The sequence below is a fragment of the Mustelus asterias genome, chromosome 9 (genome assembly GCF_964213995.1).
Source record: "Mustelus asterias chromosome 9, sMusAst1.hap1.1, whole genome shotgun sequence".
NCBI lineage: Eukaryota > Metazoa > Chordata > Chondrichthyes > Carcharhiniformes > Triakidae > Mustelus > Mustelus asterias.
Window position 1 is genome coordinate 68,352,615 of NC_135809.1, and position 23,889 is coordinate 68,376,503.

A 23,889-nucleotide genomic window follows, 5' to 3' on the forward strand; every position below is an offset into this window, starting at 1 on the left:
AGGGTGGAAATGGCTGCTATGAGAGGACACAGGTTTAAGGTGCTGGGGTGTAGGTACAGGGGAAATGTTAGGGGGAAGTTTTTCACACAGAGGGTGGTGGGTGGATGGAATCGGCTGCCGTCAGTGGTGGTGGAGGCAAACTCAATAGGGTCTTTTAAGAAACTCCTGGATGAGTACATGGGACTTAATAGGATGGAGGGTTATAGGTAGGCCTAAAAGGTAGGGATATGTTCGGCACAACTTGTAGGGCCGAAGGGCCTGTTTTGTGCTGGAGTTTTCTATGTTTCTATGCCCCCTAGTAATTGACTCTTCCACCCTGGCAAAAAGCTTCTGACTATCCACTCTGTCCATGCCTCTCATAATCTTGTAGACTTCTATCAGGTCTCCCCTCAACCTCCGTCACTCCAGTGAGAACAAACCAAGTTTCTCCAATCTCTCCTCATAGGTAATGCCCTCCATGTCAGGCAACATCCTGGTACATCTTTTCTATACCCTCTCCAAAGCCTCCACATCCTTCTGGTAGTGTGGCGACCAGAATTGAACACTATATTCCAAGTGTGGCCTGACTAAGGTTCTATAAAGCTGCAACATGACTTGCCAATTTTTAAACTCAATGCCCCGGCCGATGAAGGCAAGCATGCTGTATGCCTTCTTGACTACCTTCTCTACCTGCATTGCCACTTTCAGTGACCTGTGTAACTGTACACCCAGGTCCCTCTGCCTATCAATACTCTTAAGGATTCTGCCATTTACTGTATATTTCCTATCTTTATTAGACCTTCCAAAATGCATTACCTCACATTTGTACGGATTAAACTCCATCTGCCATCTCTCCACCCAAGTCTCCAACTGATCTATAGCCTGCTGTATCCTCTGATGGTCCTCATCGCTATCCACAAATCCACTAACCTTTATGTCGTCCGCAAACTTACTAATCAATCCAGTTACATTTCCCTCCAAATCATTTATATATATTACAAACAGCAAAGGTCCCAGCACTGATCCCTGAGGAACACCACTTGTCACAGCCCTCCATTCAGAAACACACCCTTCCACTGCTACCCTCTCTTCTTTGACAGAGCCAGTTTTGTATCCACCTTGCTAGCTCACCTCTGATCCCGTGCAACTTCACCTTCTGCACCAGTCTGCCATGAGGGACCTTGTCAAAGGCCTTACTGAAGTCCGTGTAGACAACATCCACTGCCCTACCCTCATCAATCATCTTCGTCACTTCCTCAAAAAACTCCATCAAGTTCATGAGACACGACCTCCCCTTCACAAAACCATGTTGCCTCTCACTAATACGTCCACTTATTTCTAAGTGGGAATAAATCCTGTCTCGAAGAAACCTCTCCAATAATTTCCCTACCACTGATGTAAGGCTCACCGGCCTGTAATTACCTGGATCATTCTTGCTACCCTTCTTAAAGAAAGGAACAACATTGGCTATTCTCCAATCCTCTGGGACCTCCCCTGTAGCCAGTGAGGATACAAAGATTTCTCTCAAGGCCCCAGCAATTTCCTTCCTTGCCTCGCTCAGTATTCTGGGGTATATCCCATCAAGCCCTGGGGACTTGTCTACCTTGATGTTTCTCAAGAACTTGTGTATGGAGTCAGTAGAGATAGGCGAATACTTTTCTTCAGTGTTCACCAAGGAGAGGGGCCATGTTTTTGAGGAAGAGAAGGTGTTAGAGGCTAATAGGCTGGAGGAAATAGTTGTTCAGAGGGAGGATGTACTGGCAGTTTTGAATAAACTGAAGGTCGATAAGTCCCCTGGGCCTGATGAAATATATCCTAGGATTCTTTGGGAGGCAAGGGATGAGATTGCAGAGCCTTTGGCTTTGATCTTTGGGTCCTCACTGTCCACGGGGATGGTGCCAGAGGACTGGAGAGTGGCGAATGTTGTTCCTCTGTTTAAGAAAGGGAATAGAAATGACCCTGGTAATTATAGACCGGTTAGTCTTACTTCGGTGGTTGGTAAATTGATGGAAAAGGTCCTTAGGGATGGGATTTACGACCATTTAGAAAGATGCGATTTAATCCGGGATAGTCAGCACGGATTCGTGAAGAGCAAGTCGTGCCTCACAAATTTGATTGAATTTTTTGAGGAGGTAACTAAGTGTGTTGATGAAGGTAGGGCAGTTGATGTCATATACATGGATTTTAGTAAGGCGTTTGATAAGGTCCCCCATGGTCGGCTTATGATGAAAGTAAGGAGGTGTGGGATAGAGGGAAAGTTGGCCGATTGGATAGGTAACTGGCTATCTGATCGAAGACAGAGGGTGGAGGTGGATGGAAAATTTTCGGACTGGAGGCAGGTTGCTAGTGGAGTGCCACAGGGATCAGTGCTTGGTCCTCTGCTTTTTGTGATTTTTATTAATGACTTAGAGAAGGGGGCTGAAGGGTGGATCAGTAAATTTGCTGATGACACCAAGATTGGTGGAGTAGTGGATGAGGTGGAGGGCTGTTGTAGGCTGCAAAGAGACATAGATAGGATGCAAAGCTGGGCTGAAAAATGGCAGATTGAGTTTAACCCTGATAAATGTGAGGTGATTCATTTTGGTAGGACTAATTTAAATGTGGATTACAGGGTCAAAGGTAGGGTTCTGAAGACTGTGGAGGAACAGAGAGATCTTGGGGTTCATATCCACAGATCTCTAAAGGTTGCCACTCAAGTGGATAGAGCTGTGAAGAAGGCCTATAGTGTGTTAGCTTTTATTAACAGGGGGTTGGAGTTTAAGAGCCGTAGGGTTATGCTGCAACTGTACAGGACCTTGGTGAGACCACATTTGGAATATTGTGTGCAGTTCTGGTCACCTCACTATAAGAAGGATGTGGAAGCGTTGGAAAGAGTGCAGAGGAGATTTACCAGGATGCTGCCTGGTTTGGAGGGTAGGTCTTATGAGGAAAGGTTGAGGGAGCTAGGGCTGTTCTCTCTGGAGTGGAGGAGGCTGAGGGGAGACTTAATAGAGGTTTATAAAATGATGAAGGGGATAGATAGAGTGAACGTTCAAAGACTATTTCCTCGGGTGGATGGAGCTATTACAAGGGGGCATAACTATAGGGTTCGTGGTGGGAGATATAGGAAGGATATCAGAGGTAGGTTCTTTACACAGAGAGTGGTTGGGGTGTGGAATGGACTGCCTGCAGTGATAGTGGAGTCAGACACTTTAGGAACATTTAAGCGGTTATTGGATAGGCACATGGAGCACAGCAGGATGATAGGGAGTGGGATAGCTTGATCTTGGTTTCAGATAAAGGTCGGCACAACATCGTGGGCCGAAGGGCCTGTTCTGTGCTGTACTGTTCTATGTTCTATGTAACCCTAATACCTCCTTTTTGATCTCAACATGACTCAACCTATCTACACATCCTTTCCCAGACTAATCATCCACCAAGTCCTTCTCTTTGGTGAATACTAACACAAAGTATTCATTTAATACTCACCCATTTCCTCTGGCTCCACGCATCGATTCCCTCCCTTGTCCTCGAGTGGGCCAGCCCTCTCCCTGGCTACTCTCTTGCTCTTTATATATGTATAAAAAGCCTTGGGATTTTCCTTAATCCTGCTGGCCAATGCTTTTTCATGACCCCTTTTAGCCCTTCTTACTCCTTGCTTAAGTTTCTTTCTACTTTCCTTGTATTCCACACTTGCTTCGTGTGTTCCCAGCCTCCTAGCTTTGACAAATGCTTCCTTTTTCTCTTTGACTAGGCTCACAATATCTCTCGTTATCCAAGGTTCCCAAAACTTGCCATACTTATCCTTCATCCTTACAGGAATGTGCTGGTCCTGAATCCCTATCAACTCACACTTGAAAGCCTCCCACATGCCTGATGTTGATTTGCCCTCAAACATCTGCCCCCAATCTACATTCTTCAGTTCCTGCCTAATATTGTTGTAATTAGCCTTCCCCCAATTTAGCACCTTCACTTGAGGACTACACTTATCTTTATCCACCGGTACCTTAAAGCTTACTGAATTGTGGTCACTGTTCCCGAAGTGCTCCTCTGTTGAAACATCGACCACCTGGCCAGGCTCATTCCCCAATACCAGGTCCAGTATGGCCCCTTCCCTAGTTGGACTAGCTACATACTGTTTCAGGAAGCCCTCCTGGATGCTCCTTACAAACTCTGCCCCATCCACGGCCCTAGCACTAAGTGAGTCCCAGTCAATATAGGGGAAATTAAAATCTCCCACCACAACAACCCTGTTACTTTTACACCTAATGAGGGCATTAAAAGTCATTTAATGTTAATTGTTAAATCTGCCAGTAACTGATTGTTAGCCCAAGGTCGTTTTGTATTGGAAAATGGACTGAAAAACATGAAAACTCAGTTACAATGTAACTTGAACATAGTACAGTATGAAACCATCCTTTGTTTAAAAGAACAAATTATATACATTTTTATACAAGAACATGGAATTTAATCTGGGACCTCTGCCAGATGCTCCTTGTTGAATAAGTCAAAAACATAATTTTGTATTGCTAAGCAACAAGGAAGCCATTTTGATCTAGGAATATACTTCTGATAGTTGAATGGACAAATAACAAACCATTATTTAAAGTGTCAGATTATAAGTCGATTTGAGAATGTGTCACGAATAAATTGACAAAATAAATATCAAATGAGATCCTTTAAGTTAATTGCTAGGCTGTATCTGAGATAACTAAATTGTATAATTATCCAAGATTTTGGCATGAAAGTCAGAGATCCGTGGAGGAAACTCAAGATGCTGTTGCACCACCAGATCTCTCTTCGGCCGAAGCATTGTATTTGTCTAAGGTCTTTTGTTCTTTGTACTGTTCGTACGTTTTATAACAAAATTAGTTTTGGAAATAAATTTATTATGCTTTAAATCTGAGTTTCATTTAAACATAAGAACATAAGAAATAGGAGCAGGAGTAGGCCATCTAGCCCCTCGAGCCTGCCCCGCCATTCAATAAGATCATGGCTGATCTGACGTGGATCAGTACCACTTACCCGCCTGATCCCCATAACCCTTAATTCCCTTACCGCTCAGGAATCCATCCATTTACCTTTGCGAAAAATATTAAATAGCTTTACTTTTGAGTATTTTCTAAAAATATTCCGGCCACTAAGAACAGAATTCCCCATTTCAGTCCGCCTTACAAACATCTGCATGCTTTTGCTAAAATTGGGAGAGCTGTCTCACAGACTAGTCAAGAAGCAGCTTGACATAGTCATACTGACAGAATCATACCTCACAGATAATGTCCCAGATACTACCATTACCATCCCTGCAGTGATGGCAGCGACACAGTGGTATACAGTTGGCAGGGAGTTGCCCTGGGAGTTCTAAACATCGATTCTGGACCCCATGAAGTCTCATGACTTCAGGTTAAACATGGGCAACGAAACCTCCTGCTGCTTATTATGAGAGGCATGGACAGAGTGGATAGTCAGAAGCTTTTTCCCAGTGTGGAAGAGTGAATTACTAGAGGGCACAGGTTTAAGGTACGAGAGGCAAGGTTTAAAGGAGATGTACGAGGCAGACTTTTTACACAGAGGGTGGTGGGTGCCTGGAACTCGTTGCCGGGGTAGGTAGTGGAAGCGAATACGGTAGGGACCTTTAAGGGGCATCTTGACAAATACATGAATAGGATGGGAATAGAGGGATATGGTCCCCGGAAGGGTAGGGGGTTTTAGATAAGTCGGGCAGCACGGTCGGTGCAGGCTTGGAGGGCTGAAGGGCCTGTTCCTGCGCTGCAATTTTCTTTGTTCCTTGATTACCATACCCTGTCCCCCCTCAGCTGATGAATCAGTACTCCTCCATGTTGAACACTACTTGGAAAAAGCACTGAAGGTGGCAAGGGCACAGAATGTCCATCAGCTCTCAAACAGGGCACAGAGACACAAAATCAAGTTACAGAATACTGATTGCTCAGTAGTACCACCACAGACCGAGCTGGCTGGATTCTAAAGTAAGAGTTTTAACAACACCAGGTTAAAGTCCAACAGGTTTATTTGGTAGCAAATGTCATTAGCTTTCAGAGCGCTGCTCCTTCGTCAGATGGAGTGGAAATCTGCTCTCAAACAGGGTACACAGAGACACAAAACCAAGTTACAGAATACTGATTAGAATGCGAATCCCTACAGCCAACCAGATCTTAAAGATACAGACAATGTGAGTGGAGGGAGCATTAAGCACAGGTTAAAGAGATATGTATTTAGCCTCTGATCTTCGGGTAAGCGTTCTCCAAGACGGCCTTCACGACACACGACAGCGCAGAGTCACTGAGCAGAAACTGATAGCCAAGTTCTGCACACATGAGGATGGCCTAAACCGGGATGTTGGGTTTATGTCACACTATCAGTAACCCCCACATCTTGCCTCCTGGACTTGCAGAATCTCACTGGCTGTCCTGTCTGGAGACAATACACATCTCTTTAACCTGTGCTTAATGCTCCCTCCACTCACATTGTCTGTATCTTTAAGACCTGGTTGGCTGTAGAGATTCGCATTCTAATCAGTATTCTGTAACTTGATTTTGTGTCTCTGTGCCCTGTTTGAGAGCAGATATCCACTCCATCTGACGAAGAAGCAGCGCTCCGAAAGCTAATGGCATTTGCTACCAAATAAACCTGTTGGACTTTAACCTGGTGTTGTTAAAACTCTTACTGTGTTTACCCCAGTCCAACGCCGGCATCTCCACATCATGGATTCTAAAGGGCATAGCTGATAAACTGGGACAGTGGCAGGTGGTGAGGGAACCAACAAGACAGCACGGTAGCACAATGGTTAGCACTGTTGCCTCACAACGCCAGGGACCCAGGTTTGATTCCTGGCTTGGGTCACTGTCTGTGTGGAGTCTGCACGTTCTCCCCGTGTCTGCATGGTTTTTGCTCCGGGTGCTCCGGTTTCCTCCCCCAGTCCGAAAGACATGCTGGTTAGGTGCATTGGCCATGCTAAATTCTCCCTCAGTGTATCCGAACAGGCGCCGGAGTGTGGCGACTAGGGGATTTTCACAGTAACTTCATTGCAATGTTAATGTAAGCCTACTTGTGACTAATAAATAAACAACAAGAGGTAATAATATACTTGGCCACATCCTCACCAACCTGCCTGTCACAGAGTCACCTGTCCATGACAGTATCAGTAGGAGTGACCACTGCACAGTCCTTGTGGAGACAAAGTCTGGTCTTCACATTGAGGATACCCTCCATCGTTCGCGTGGTATTATCACTACGATAAATGGAATAGACTTCAAACAGATCTAGCAACTCAAACCTGGGCATCCATGAGGCGCTGTGAGCCATCAGCAGTATTGTACTCAACCGCAATTTATAACCTCATGCCTAAGCATATCCCCCACTCTACCATCATCACCAAGCCAGGGGATCAACCCTGGTTCAATGAAGAGTACAGGAGGGCTCCCAGGAGCAACACCAGGCATTTCTGAAAATGAGATCTCAACCTGGCAAAGCTACAAGACAGGATTACATGCGTGTCAAACAGCATAAGCAGCAAGTAATAGACAGAGCTAAGCAATCCCATAACCAATGGATCAGATCTAAGCTCTGGAATCCTGCCGCATCCAATCGTGAATGGTGGTGGACAATTAAACAACTCACTGGAGGAGGCGGCTCCACAAATATCCCTATCATCAATGATGGCGGAGCCCAGCGCATCAGTGCAAAAGATAAATCTGGAGCTGCACTAATCCAGGCGAGTGGAGGGTATTCCATTACACTCCTTGTAGATGGTGGCCAGGCTTTGGGGAGTCAGGTGAATGATTCTCCACAGGATTCCTAGCCTTTGACATTTTTCTGGGAGCCACAGTATTTATGTGGCTAGTTCAGTTCAGTTTCTGAAATAAAAACAGAAAATGCTGGCAAATCTCAGCAGGTCTGACAGCATCTGTGGAAAGAGAATAGAACCAACGTTGAGTCAGGATGACCCTAATTGGACAAAGGAAGTGTAAATGGTGACGATGAAGGCTAAGAAAGGTGCTAAAAGTGTCCATTAAGTAATCAGAATGTGTGAATGGCAGAAGAGGTACAGATTGTTAAGGACTACCTAAGAAATGTGGCACTTGCCCTGAAAGGGGGGCTGGGTAAGGTTGGGAGATGGAGAGAGATAGAGAGTTGGAATGGAGAAGTGGAAAAATAGAAGAATGAAAAGTGATAAAAATGGATGAATGAGATGAAAAGACATTAAATAAAAGGAAATTGGGTAAAGGTGGAGTGGAGGGTTCATGCTCTGAAGTTGTTGAACCCAATGTTTTTGATTTGATTTATTATGTTCAGTCCAGAAGGCTGTAAAGTGTCCAATTGGAAGGCCAGGTGCTGTTCCTCCAGTTTGCATTGGGGTTCACTAGAACATTGCAAAAGGCCAAGGACGGACATGTGGACAGGAGAGCAGGGTGATGTGTTGAAGTGGCAAGCGACAGGAAGATCTGAGTCCTACTTGTGGATGGATTGAAGGTGTTCAGCGAAGCAGTCACCCAATCTGTGTTTGGTCTCTTTAGTGTAGAGCAGATCACATTGGGAGCAGTGAATGCAATAGACCAGATTGAAGGAGGTGCACGTGAAGCACTGCTTCACCTGAGAAGAGTGTTTGGGCAGGGAGGGGGTAAAGGGGCAGATGTTGCATCTTCTACAATTACATCGGCAGGAGCCGTGGGCAGGAGGTGAGGTATTGGGTGTGATGGACCAGGGCGTCCCGGAGAAAATGGTCCTGCGGAATGCTGACAGGGGGAGTGAGTGGAAGATGTGTTGAGTAGTGGCATCAAGTTGAAGTTGGCGGAAATGGCGGAGGACGATCCTTTAAGTGCGGAGACTGGTGGGGTGAAAAGTGAGAACAAGGAGAACCTATCCTGGTTCTGGGTGGGAGGGGAGGGCAGTGGCCTGGGGGATGGGTCCGACACAGTTGCGAGCCATGTAAACCACAGTGGGTGGAAAACCATGATTGAGGAAGGAAGCCATACCGGCAGCGCTATTCTGGAAAGTGGCATCATCAGAACAGATGCGGTGAAGAAACTGAGAGAATGGGATGGAGTCCTTATAGGACGTGGGGTGTGAAGAGCTGTAATCAAGATAGTTGTGGCAGTAGGTGGGCTTGTAATCGATACTGGTAGACAGTCTATTACCAGAAATGAAGACAGAGGGGTTAAGGAAGGGAAGTGTCAGAGATGGACCATGTGAAGATGATAGAGGAGTGGAAATTGGAAGCAAAAGTGATAAATGTTCTCAGGTCCAGACGAGAGCACGAAGCAGCACCAAAATAATTGTCAATGTATCAATGAAGGAGTTGTGGGAGGGGGCCAGAGTAGGTCTGGAACAGAGAATGCTCCATAGAACCCATAAAGAGACAGGCATAACTGGGACCCATGTGAGTGCCCATGGCCAGACCTTTTATTTGGAGGAAATGAGACGAGTTAAAGGAGAAATCATTGAGTGAACCAGTTCAGCTGGACTGAGGAGAGTGGTGGTGGATGGGAATTGTTTAGGCCTCTGTTCAAGGAAGAAGCGAAAGGCTTTGAGGCCATCCTGGTGAGGAGTGGAGGTGTAGAGGGATTGTTCATCCATGGTGAAGAGGAGACGGTTTGGGTCAGGGAACTGGAAGTTGTTATGGTGTAAGGCATCAGAGGAGTTGCAGATGTAGGAGGGAAGGGACTGGACAAGAGGACAGAAAATGGAGTCAGATAGGAGGAAATGAGTTCAATGGGGCAGGAACAGGCTGACATGATGGGCCTGCCGAGGCAGTCCTTTTTGTGGATTTCATAGAATCATAGAATCCCTACAGTACAGAAAGAGGCCATTCGGCCAATCGAGTCTGCACCGACCACAATCCCACCCAGGCCCCACCCCCATATCCCTACATATTTATCCACTAATCCCTCTAACCTACGCATCTCAGGACACTAAGGGCAATTTTAGCATGGCCAATCAACCTAACCCGCACATCTTTGGACTATGGGAGGAAACCGGAGCACCCGGAGGAAACCCGGAGGAAAGAGGTAGAAGTAGGCTATCCGGGTTTGGGAGGCTCTGAGGTTGAAAGCTGTGGAGGGAAGACCTCTGGAGGAGATGAGATCATTGATAGTCCTAGAAACAATGGCTTGATGTTCGGTGGTGGAGTCATAGTCCAGGGGGAGGTAGGAAGAAGCATCCAAGAGTTGGCGCTCAGCCTCTGCAAGGTAGAAGTCAGTATGTCAGACAACAACACCACCCTTGTCAGCAGGTTTGATGACAAAGTCAGGGTTGAACCCGAGAGCATGAAGTGCAGCAAGTTCAGAAGGAGACAAGTTAGAATGATTGAGAGGAGCACAGAAATTAAGATGGCCGATGTCACACCAACAGTTCTTGATGAAAAGATCGAGAGCAGTTAAGAGGCCAGAGGGAGGGGTCCAGGTCGGGGATCTGAATTGGTGGAGGATCTGAATTGGGGGAGTACTTTTGCCCAAAGAAGGGGGAGACAGTGGCTTAGTGATATTGTCGCTGCGCAAGTAATCCAGAGACCCAGGGTGATGCTCTGGGGACCCGAGTCCCGACCTGAATCCCACCATGGAAGATGGTGAAATTTGAATTCAATAAAAACCTGGAATTAAAAATCTAATGATGACCATGAAACCATTGTTAGTTGTCATAAAAATTCATCTGGTTCACTAATGTCCTTTAGGGAAGGAAATCTGCCGAGCTTACCTGGTCTTACCTAGATGTGACGCCACATTCAGAGCGATGTGGTTGACTCTTAAACGTCTTCCAGGATGGGCAGTTAGCCCAGCCAGTGACGCCCACATCCCATAAAAACAACTTTTAAAAAAATTAGCATGGAGATGAAGGCGGCAGAAGAAGAGTTCAGCATCACGTTGAACACGAAATTTGTTAAGGTGAGGACGTAAGGGTACGAAGCTGAGTGCAGCACGCTCAGCCTCAGGGGTCAGCTGGGCGGGGGTCGGCCGGGCGGGGGTCGGCCGGGCGGGATCAGTTCAGTTTCTGGTTAATGGTAATATCCAGGATGTTGATGATGGGGAATGCAGTGATGATAATGTCACTGAATGTGTTGGGGAGATGGTTAGATATTGCCCTGCAGGAGTTAATCATTGCCTGGCACTTGTGCGGTGCAAGTGTGGCTTGGCATCAATCAGCCCAAGCCTTAATGTTATCCAGGTCTTGATTTATTATTTGAGAAGTTGCACTGATCACTGCAATCATGAGCAAACATCCTCACTTCTGACTTTATGATGGTGAGAATATCATTGACCTTCCCCACTGTCTCTATATCCTTTGTAAAATGGACTGGAGCTCTGTGAAGGATATTCCAATTGGCTTATCCAAGGTTACTGAAAAATGTAACACAATGTTTCTGCTTTTCAACGTTATTCATTGAGAGATGGACCTCGATGTTTGTGATTTTATTGCTTTATTAACCTGCTTATATTCTTTGAGATTTAAAGACTTGCAATCATGGATCGCTTTGCTTCTTGGCCCAGTCAAGCAGTACGTTATTTTCCTATTCTATCAATGCAGCAGCTCACACATACCACCACACTCACCTTTGAATGCCCTTCAGACTTCCTGCCTTCTTAACAAGCAGCCGCTCACTGCAACAATCCACTAATCGCTTGAGGGTGTAAAGACATTCCCGGAAGGTGGAGAAGAAGGGGTAATGGCTCAGTATACACAGCGAGGTCAGTGTACTATTTCGGGAGCGGTTTCCACTCCTCAAATGCCGTTTCAGCCGTGGCGATCGGCTGATGTCGGGAGTGGAATCAGCGCTGTGCGTGGCCAAGGAGGAGCCGCTGTCAGAGTTATTCTGCTCATTGTCTGGTACCTCAGTAACATTTCCCTTCACATGCTGCAGTCCTTGCTCAGGCCTGTCCCTGCTGCGCCTTTGGAAGGAACGGTAGAAGTTAACGCAGACCCCATAGCGGATTACACCGCTGTCCTTGTCAGTGAGGGTGAAGACGAAAGACGAATCGTCTCGCAGGCTGGTACGTTTCTGGCGCACACTCAGACAGCCTTCAGGCTGGCAGAAGAAGACCACATCTGGTGGGAGGGGAAAGTCACGGTGATCCTCCAGTGGGTAGCGGCGTAGCAGCTCAGGGGTCTGAGCAATGCACTCGCTACTGGGCTGCCTGCAAGCACACAAAACAATGATCAGCTACACCAGTGGCTCCCACACTTTTTTCACTGGGCCGCACTTTCGGAATAAAAATTTGTTCGCGCCACACTGAATTTTTTATTGATAAGAAATACATTCAAAAAAAAACAACTCCTAGCAGTGCTTGATTCATAACATAGAACACAACTACTTTATAATATGATCATGGGACATCCAGAAAGTATAAAACAATGCTTGTTTAAACCATGTTTAAATGTTTCTTTGATTGTCCTTGAATCTTCCCGCCACACTTGCCATCCTCTCCCGCCGCACCAGTGTGGTGCGCCGCACCCTTTGGGAACCACTGAGCTAGACAGTGAGCACAGCACAGCACAGGCCATACAGCACTGCCACTGGGGACCACAATAACCTCAGCTCCCACACATAACCCAGCAGCCACACACCTCACCCTGAACCCCAAATGAAGACTCCAGTTATACCACCCCACTGTTTAATTTGATGTTTAAAGTTTCTGACAGTTTCTGCTTTAAGGGGCTGCCCCTTTCATTTCAACAGAGCAGTTTGCACAATGCCAGGACAGTGGTAGCACTCTGGCCAATCAGCGTCTTCTGGTGATTTGGTGTTTGGAATGGAGACTATGCAGGGATGAGCACATAGCAGTAAAGAAAACCATTTGCGATGGGGCTCCCTACACGGGGGTCCCATCTATTCATGCCAGCTGCAATGATTTGTTTTTGCAGGGTTGTTCAATAGGCCCCTCACCACCCGTGCTGCTGCAGCACGCCACCCACAGGAGATTGAACCCTGCCAGCACGCTGCTACATATCATTACCTTGCACCAATGATGACGAGATAATCCAGCAAACGTGGACAGACCCTCTTCTGAGACATCCTCTCCTGCCCTCCACTAGGTCATCGCAGCTTTGAAGGAAGATTGAGCAGGCTGAGCTGGAGAGCTATCCTCTACCAGAGGCTGTTTCCAGGAACACAGAGACAAGGCATCCCAGCTCACAGTGACACTCACATGGGAGGAGAAGTTTGGAATCTGAAACAGGAACATGGTGAATCTGTAATTAAACAGCACTGACTACACACTCACTCCAGCACCCATACAGTACAGCCTGCACCCGCCCCCACCCCACCACCCCCAGGCAAACGCCCCCACCTACACACACACAGCACCCCCCCCACCACCCCCAGGCAAGCGCCCCCACCTACACACACACAGCGCCCCCACCTACACACACACAGCACCACCCCCTCCACCCACAGGCAAGCGCCCCCACCTACACACACACAGCACCCCCCCCTCCACCCACAGGCAAGCGCCCCCACCTACACACACACACATAGAACATAGAACATTACAGCGCAGAACAGGCCCTTCGGCCCACGATGTTGCACCGACCAGTTAAGAAAAAAAAAAACTGTGACCCTCCAACCTAAACCAATTTCTTTTCGTCCATGAACCTATCTACGGATCTCTTAAACGCCCCCAAACTAGGCGCATTTACAACTGATGCTGGCAGGGCATTCCAATCCCTCACCACCCTCTGGGTAAAGAACCTACCCCTGACATCGGTTCTATAACTACCCCCCCTCAATTTAAAGCCATGCCCCCTCGTGCTGGATTTCTCCATCAGAGGAAAAAGGCTATCACTATCCACCCTATCTAAACCTCTAATCATCTTATATGTTTCAATAAGATCCCCTCTTAGCCGCCGCCTTTCCAGCGAAAACAATCCCAAATCCCTCAGCCTCTCCTCATAGGATCTCCCCTCCATACCAGGCAACATCCTGGTAAACCTCCTCTGCACCCTCTCCAAAGCCTCCACATCCTTCCTGTAATGTGGGGACCAGAACTGCACACAGTACTCCAAGTGCGGCCGCACCAGAGTTGTGTACAGTTGCAACATAACGCTACGACTCCTAAATTCAATCCCCCTACCAATAAACGCCAAGACACCATATGCCTTCTTAACAACCTTATCTACTTGATTCCCAACTTTCAGGGATCTATGCACACATACACCTAGATCCCTCTGCTCCTCCACACTATTCAAAGTCCTCCCGTTAGCCCTATACTCAACACATCTGTTATTCCTACCAAAGTGAATTACCTCACACTTCTCCGCATTAAACTCCATCCGCCACCTCTCGGCCCAACTTTGCAACCTGTCTAAGTCTTCCTGCAAACTACGACACCCTTCCTCACTGTCTACCACACCACCGACTTTGGTGTCATCAGCAAATTTGCTAATCCACCCAACTATACCCTCATCCAGATCATTAATAAATATTACAAACAGCAGTGGCCCCAAAACAGATCCCTGAGGTACACCACTTGTAACCGCACTCCATGATGAATATTTACTATCAACCACCACCCTCTGTTTCCTATCCGCTAGCCAATTCCTGATCCAATTTCCTAGATCACCCCCAATCCCATACATCTGCATTTTCTGCAGAAGCCTACCATGGTGAACCTTATCAAACGCCTTACTAAAATCCATATATACCACGTCCACTGCCTTGCCCCCATCCACCTCCTTGGTCACTTTCTCAAAAAACTCAATAAGGTTAGTAAGGCACGACCTACCTGCCACAAAACCATGCTGACTATCACCTATCAATTCATTACTCTCCAAATAACTATAAATCCTATCCCTTATAATTTTTTCCAACATCTTGCCGACAACAGAAGTGAGACTCACCGGTCTATAATTCCCGGGGAAGTCTCTGTTCCCCTTCTTAAACAATGGGACAACATTCGCTAACCTCCAATCTTCTGGTACTATACCAGAGGCCAACGACGACCTGAAGATCAGAGCCAGAGGCTCTGCAATCACTTCTCTTGCCTCCCAGAGAATCCTTGGATAAATCCCATCCGGACCAGGGGATTTATCTATTTTCAGACCCTCCAGAATATCCTGCACATCCTCCTTATCAACTGTAATACTGTCTATTCTACTCCCCTGCAACCCAGTGTCCTCCTCAGCTATATTCATGTCCCCTTGCGTGAACACCGAAGAGAAATATTGGTTCAATGCTCCCCCCGTCCGACCTCGCTCCCCCCGTCCGACCTCGCTCCCCCCGTCCGACCTCCCCCACCCACAGGCAAGCGCCCCCACCTACACACCTACACACACACAGCGCCCCCCCCTCCACCCACAGGCAAGCGCCCCCACCTACACACACACAGCACCCCCCCCTCCACCCACAGGCAAGCGCGCCCACCTACACACACACAGCACCACCCCCAGGCAAGCGGCCCCACCTACACACACACAGCGCCCCCACCTACACACACACAGCGCCCCCGCCTACACACACACAGCACCCCCCCCCACCCCCAGGCAAGCGCCCCCACCTACACACACACACAGCACCCCCCCCCCCCACCCCCAGGCAAGCGCCCCCACCTACACACACACAGCACCCCCACCCACAGGCAAACGCCCCCACCTACACACACACAGCACCCCCCCCACCACCCCGAGGCAAGCGCCCCCACCTACACACACAGCATCCCCACCCCCACCCACAGGCAAACGCCCCCACCTACACACACACAGCACCCCCCCACCACCCCCAGGCAAGCGCCCCCACCTACACAAACGCCCCCACCTACACACACACAGCACCCCCCCCACCACCCCCAGGCAAGCGCCCCCACCTACACACACACAGCACCCCCCCCCCCCACCCACAGGCAAACACCCCCACCTACCCCCTGTCAGGGAGAAAATCGGACCTCTCAGGGACAAAGGAGGGGAATTATGCTTAGAACCCAAGGGAATAGGGGAGATCCTAAATGAATACTTTGCATCGGTATTCACGAAGGAGAGGGGCGTGTTAACCGGGAGTGTCTCGGAGGGAGGTGTTGACCCGTTAGAGAAAATCTCCATTACGAGAGAGGAAGTGTTAGGTTTTTTAGGGAACATTAAAACTGACAAAGCCCCAGGGCCTGATGGCATCTATCCTCGACTGCTCAGGGAGACGAGAGAGGAAATTGCTGGGCCTCTGACGGAAATCTTTGTCGCTTCTTTGGACACGGGTGAGGTCCCTGAGGATTGGAGGATAGCGAATGTGGTCCCGTTGTTTAAGAAGGGTAGCAGGGATAACCCAGGAAATTATAGGCCGGTGAGCTTGACGTCCGTGGTAGGGAAGTTGTTGGAGAGGATTCTTAGAGACAGGATGTATGTGCATTTAGAACGGAACAATCTCATTAGTGACAGACAGCATGGTTTTGTAAGAGGGAGGTCGTGCCTTACAAATTTGGTGGAGTTTTTTGAGGAAGTGACAAAAACGGTTGATGAAGGAAGGGCCGTGGATGTCGTCTATATGGATTTCAGTAAGGCATTTGACAAAGTCCCACATGGCAGGTTGGTTAAGAAGGTTAAGGCTCATGGGATACAAGGAGAAGTGGCTCGATGGGTGGAGAACTGGCTTGGCCATAGGAGACAGAGGGTAGTGGTCGAAGGGTCTTTTTCCGGCTGGAGGTCTGTGACCAGTGGTGTTCCGCAGGGCTCTGTACTGGGACCTCTGCTATTTGTGATATATATAAATGATTTGGAAGAAGGTGTAACTGGTGTCATCAGCAAGTTTGCGGATGACACAAAGATGGCTGGAATTGCGGATAGCAAAGAGCATTGTCGGGCAATACAGCAGGATATAGATAGGCTGGAAAATTGGGCGGAGAGGTGGCAGATGGAATTTAATCCGGATAAATGCGAAGTGATGCATTTTGGAAGAAATAATGTAGGGAGTTATGCAATAAATGGCAGAGTCATCAGGAGTATAGAAACACAGAGGGACCTAGGTGTGCAAGTCCACAAATCCTTGAAGGTGGCAACACAGGTGGAGGTGGTGGTGAAGAAGGCATATGGTATGCTTGCCTTTATAGGACGGGGTATAGAGTATAAAAGCTGGAGTCTGATGATGCAGCTGTATAGAACGCTGGTTAGGCCGTATTTGGAGTACTGCGTCCAGTTCTGGTCGCCGCACTACCAGAAGGACGTGGAGGCATTGGAGAGAGTGCAGAGAAGGTTTACCAGGATGTTGCCTGGTATGGAGGGTCTTAGCTATGAGGAGAGATTGGGTAAACTGGGGTTGTTCTCCTTCACACACACAGCACCCCCCCCTCCACCCACAGGCAAACGCCCCCACCTACACACACACAGCACCCGCCCCCACCCACAGGCAAACGCCCCCACCTACATACACACAGCACCCCCCCCCCCCACCACCCCCAGGCAAGCGCCCCCACCTACACACACACAGCACCCGCCCCCACCCACAGGCAAACGCCCCCACCTACACACACACAGCACCCCCCCCCACCCACAGGCAAACGCCCCCACCTACCCACACACAGCACCACCCCACCACCCCCAGGCAAGCGCCCCCACCTACACACACACAGCACCCCCCCGACCCACAGGCAAGCGCCCCCACCTACACACACACAGCAACCCCCCCCCCACTCACAGGCAAACGCCCCCACCTACACACACACAGCACCCCCCCCCACCCACAGGCAAACGCCCCCACCTACACACACACAGCACCCCCCCCCCCCACCCACAGGCAAACGCCCCCACCTACACACATACAGCACCCCCCCCCCCACCCACAGGCAAACGCCCCCACCTACACACACACAGCACCCCCCCCCACCCACAGGCAAACGCCCCCACCTACACACACACAGCAACCCCCCCCCCCCCCCCACCCACCCACAGGCAAACGCCCCCACCTACACACACACAGCACCCCCCCCCCCACCCACAGGCAAACGTCCCCACCTACACACACACAGCACCCCCACCCACAGGCAAACGCCCCCAGCTACACACACACAGCACCCCTCCCCTCCCATCAAACGCACGCCCACACACTGCGCCCCCCCTCCCTACCCCCACACATCGGCCACACACACAGCGCCCCCTTCCCCCACAGGCACAGCTACCACCCTCCACATACATACACACACCGAGACCCCCTCCCCATTAACAGCCCCCTTCTGCATGCCCCGCGCTCGCACAGCCCCCCTCCCACGCACAGCCCCCCCCACACACACACGCGCACACAGGCCGCCCCCACACACACAGCCCCCCCCCCGCACACACGCGCAGCCCCTCCCACACACACACACAGCCCCCACACACACAGCCCCCACACACACACACAGTCCACACACACAGCCCCCACACACACAGCCCCCACACACACAGCCCCCACACACACAGCCCCCACACACACACACAGTCCCCACACACACACACAGCCCCCCCACGCACACGCGCAGCACCCCCCACGCACAGCCTCCCCCACGCACACGCGCAGCCCCCACACACACACACAGTCCCCACACACACACACAGTCCCCACACACACAGCCCCCACACACACATGCGCAGCACCCCCCACGCACAGCCTCCCCCATGCACACGCGCAGACCTCACACACACGCGCGCAGACCTCACACACACGCGCGCAGACCCCACACACACACACGCGCGCAGACCCCACACACACACGCGCGCAGCCCCCACACACACACGCCGCCTCCACACACACACGTACAGGCCGTACCCCCCCGACACACACACACGGCCCCCACACACACACAACACACGGCCCCCACACACACAACACACACACAACCACACACACACACACACACACACACACACACACACACACACGGCCCCCACACACACACGGCCCCCACACACACACGGCCCCCACACACACACGGCCCCCACACACACACGGCCCCCACACACACACGGCCCCCACACACACACGGCCCCCACACACACACGGCCCCCACACACACACGGCCCCCACACACACACACACGGCCCCCACACACACACACACGGCCCCCACACACACACACACGGCCCCCACACACACACACACGGCCCCCACACACACACACACGGCCCCCACACACACACACACGGCCCCCACACACACACACACGGCCCCCACACACACACACACACGGCCCCCACACACACACACACACGGCCCCCACACACACACACACACGGCCCCCACACACACACACGGCCCACACACACACACACACGGCCCACACACACACACACACGGCCCCCACACACACACACACACACACGGCCCCCACACACACACACACGGCCCCCACACACACACACACGGCCCCCACACACACACACACGGCCCCCACACACACACACACGGCCCCCACACACACACACACGGCCCCCACACACACACACACGGCCCCCACACACACACACACGGCCCCCACACACACACACACGGCCCCCACACACACACACACGGCCCCCACACACACACACGGCCCCCACACACACACACACGGCCCCCACACACACACACACGGCCCCCACACACACACACGGCCCCCACACACACACACGGCCCCCACACACACACACACGGCCCCCACACACACACACACGGCCCCCACACACACACACACGGCCCCCACACACGCACACGGCCCCCACACGCGCGCGCACACACACACGCGCACACACGGCCCCCACACACACACGGCCCCCACACACGCACGCGCACACGGCCCCCACACACGCACGCGCACACGGCCCCCACCCACGCACGCGCACACGGCCCCCACACACGCACGCGCACGGCCCACACACGCACGGCCCACACACGCACGCGCACGGCCCACACACGCACGCGCACGGCCCACACACGCACGCGCACGGCCCACACACGCACGCGCGCACGGCCCCCACACGCACGCGCGCACGGCCCCCACACGCACACGCGCACGGCCCCCACACGCACACGCGCACAGCCCCCACACGCACACGCGCACAGCCCCCACACACACACGCGCACAGCCCCCACACACACACGCGCACAGCCCCCACACACACACGCGCACAGCCCCCACACACACACGCGCACAGCCCCCACACACACACGCGCACAGCCCCCACACACACACGCGCACAGCCCCCACACACACACGCGCACAGCCCCCACACACACACGCGCACAGCCCCCACACACACACGCGCACAGCCCCCACACACACACGCGCACAGCCCCCACACACACACGCGCACAGCCCCCACACACACACGCGCACAGCCCCCACACACACACGCGCACAGCCCCCACACACACACGCGCACAGCCCCCACACACACACGCGCACAGCCCCCACACACACACGCGCACAGCCCCCACACACACACGCGCACAGCCCCCACACACACACGCGCACAGCCCCCACACGCACACAACCCCCACACGCACACGCGCACAGCCCCCCACACGCACACGCGCACAGCCCCCACACGCACACAGCCCCCACACGCACACGCGCACAGCCCCCACACGCACACGCGCACAGCCCCCACACGCACACGCGCACAGCCCCCACACGCGCACAGCCCCCACACGCGCACAGCCCCCACACGCACACGCGCACAGCCCCCACACGCACACGCGCACAGCCCCCACACACACACGCGCACAGCCCCCACACACACACGCGCACAGCCCCCACACACACACGCGCACAGCCCCCACACACACACGCGCACAGCCCCCACACACACACAGCCCCCACACACACACGCGCACAGCCCCCACACACACACGCGCACAGCCCCCACACACACACGCGCACAGCCCCCACACACACACGCGCACAGCCCCCACACACACACGCGCACAGCCCCCACACACACACGCGCACAGCCCCCACACACACACAGCCCCCACACACACACGCGCACAGCCCCCACACACACACGCGCACAGCCCCCACACACACACGCGCACAGCCCCCACACACACACGCGCACAGCCCCCACACACACACGCGCACAGCCCCCACACACACACGCGCACAGCCCCCACACACACACGCGCACAGCCCCCACACACACGCGCGCACAGCCCCCACACACACGCGCGCACAGCCCCCACACACACGCGCGCACAGCCCCCACACACACGCGCGCACAGCCCCCACACACACGCGCGCACAGCCCCCACACACACGCGCGCACAGCCCCCACACACACACGCGCACAGCCCCCACGCACACACGCGCACAGCCCCCACGCACACACGCGCACAGCCCCCACGCACACACGCGCACAGCCCCCACGCACACACGCGCACAGCCCCCACGCACACACGCGCACAGCCCCCACGCACACACGCGCACAGCCCCCACGCACACACGCGCACAGCCCCCACACACACACGCGCACAGCCCCCACGCACACACGCGCACAGCCCCCACGCACACACGCGCACAGCCCCCACGCACACACGCGCACAGCCCCCACGCACACACGCGCACAGCCCCCACGCACACACGCGCACAGCCCCCACGCACACACGCGCACAGCCCCCACGCACACACGCGCACAGCCCCCACACACACACACACAGCCCCCACACACACACACACAGCCCCCACACACACACACACAGCCCCCACACACACACACACAGCCCCCACACACACAGCCCCCACACACACAGCCCCCACACACACACAGCTGTACACACGCGTGCACAGAGCCATACACACGCGCACAGAGTCGTACACGCGCGCAGAGTCGTACACACGCGCACACAGCCGTGCACACGCGCACACACTCACGCACACACACACACACACACGTGCACGCAGCCGTACACGCACACACGCAGCCGTACACGCACACACACAGCCGTACACGCACACACACAGCCGTACACAGGCGCACGCAGCCGTACACACACACACACACACACACACACACACACACAGCCGTGCACACGTGCTCACATGCGAACACAGAGCCGTACACACGCGCACACAGAGCCGTACACATACACACACACACAGCGCCCTCCACACACACACACACCGCCCTCCACACACACACACAGCGCCCTCCACACACACACACAGCGCCCTCCACACACACACACAGCGCCCTCCACACACACACACACAGCGCCCTCCACACACACACACACACACAGCGCCCTCCACACACACACACACACAGCGCCCTCCACACACACACACACACAGCGCCCTCCACACACACACACACAGCGCCCTCCACACACACACACACAGCGCCCTCCACACACACACACAGCGCCCTCCACACACACACACACAGCGCCCTCCACACACACACACACACAGCGCCCTCCACACACACACACACACAGCGCCCTCCACACACACACACACACAGCGCCCTCCCACACACACACACATAGAGCGCCCTCCACACACAGAGCCGTACACACGCGCGCACAGAGCCGTACACACGCGCACAGAGTCGTGCACACGCGCACACAGCCGTGCACACGCGCACACAGCCGTGCACGCTCACACACACACAGAGCCGTACACACGCGCACGCAGCCATACACGCACACACACACAGCCGTGTACACACACACAGCCGTACACGCACACACACAGCCGTGCACGCACACACACAGCCGTGCACGCACACACACAGCCGTGCACGCACACACACACAGCCGTGCACGCACACACACACAGCCGTGCACGCACACACACACAGCCGTGCACGCACACACACACAGCCGTGCACGCACACACACACAGCCGTGCACGCACACACACACAGCCGTGCACGCACACACACACAGCCGTGCACGCACACACACACAGCCGTGCACGCACACACACACAGCCGTGCACGCACACACACACAGCCGTGCACGCACACACACACAGCCGTGCACGCACACACACACAGCCGTGCACGCACACACACACAGCCGTGCACGCACACACACACAGCCGTGCACGCACACACACACAGCCGTGCACGCACACACACACAGCCGTGCACGCACACACACACAGCCGTGCACGCACACACACACAGCCGTGCACGCACACACACACAGCCGTGCACGCACACACACACAGCCGTGCACGCACACACACACAGCCGTGCACGCACACACACACAGCCGTGCACGCACACACACACAGCCGTGCACGCACACACACACAGCCGTGCACGCACACACACACAGCCGTGCACGCACACACACACAGCCGTGCACGCACACACACACAGCCGTGCACGCACACACACACAGCCGTACACGCACACACACACAGCCGTACACGCACACACACACAGCCGTACACGCACACACACACAGCCGTACACGCACACACACACAGCCGTACACGCACACACACACAGCCGTACACGCACACACACACAGCCGTACACGCACACACACACAGCCGTACACGCACACACACACACAGCCGTACACGCACACACACACACAGCCGTACACGCACACACACACACAGCCGTACACGCACACACACACACAGCCGTACACGCACACACACACACAGCCGTACACGCACACACACACACAGCCGTACACGCACACACACACACAGCCGTACACGCACACACACACACAGCCGTACACGCACACACACACACAGCCGTACACGCACACACACACACAGCCGTACACACACACACACAGCCGTACACACACACACACAGCCGTACACACACACACACAGCCGTACACACACACACACAGCCGTACACACACACACACACAGCCGTACACACACACACACAGCCGTACACACACACACACAGCCGTACACACACACACACAGCCGTACACACACACACACAGCCGTACACACACACACACACAGCCGTACACACACACACACAGCCGTACACACACACACACAG

At 53.1% G+C, this 23,889-nt stretch overlaps 1 protein-coding gene across 1 annotated transcript in view; it reads right to left on the minus strand.

The window, feature by feature from the left end:
- The window catches only part of madd (MAP-kinase activating death domain), a 256,584-nt gene extending 243,406 nt beyond the window's left edge, over positions 1-13,178 (minus strand). Inside the window, exons 1-2 of the mRNA XM_078221357.1 lie at positions 12,924-13,178; positions 11,523-12,104 (exon numbers count right to left, since the gene is read on the minus strand). Coding sequence (XP_078077483.1) covers positions 11,523-12,104; positions 12,924-12,982 — 641 coding nt within the window. The 5' untranslated portion in view covers positions 12,983-13,178. The remainder of the gene's footprint in view (positions 1-11,522; positions 12,105-12,923) is intronic.
- Between the last annotated feature and the right edge of the window lie 10,711 nt (positions 13,179-23,889).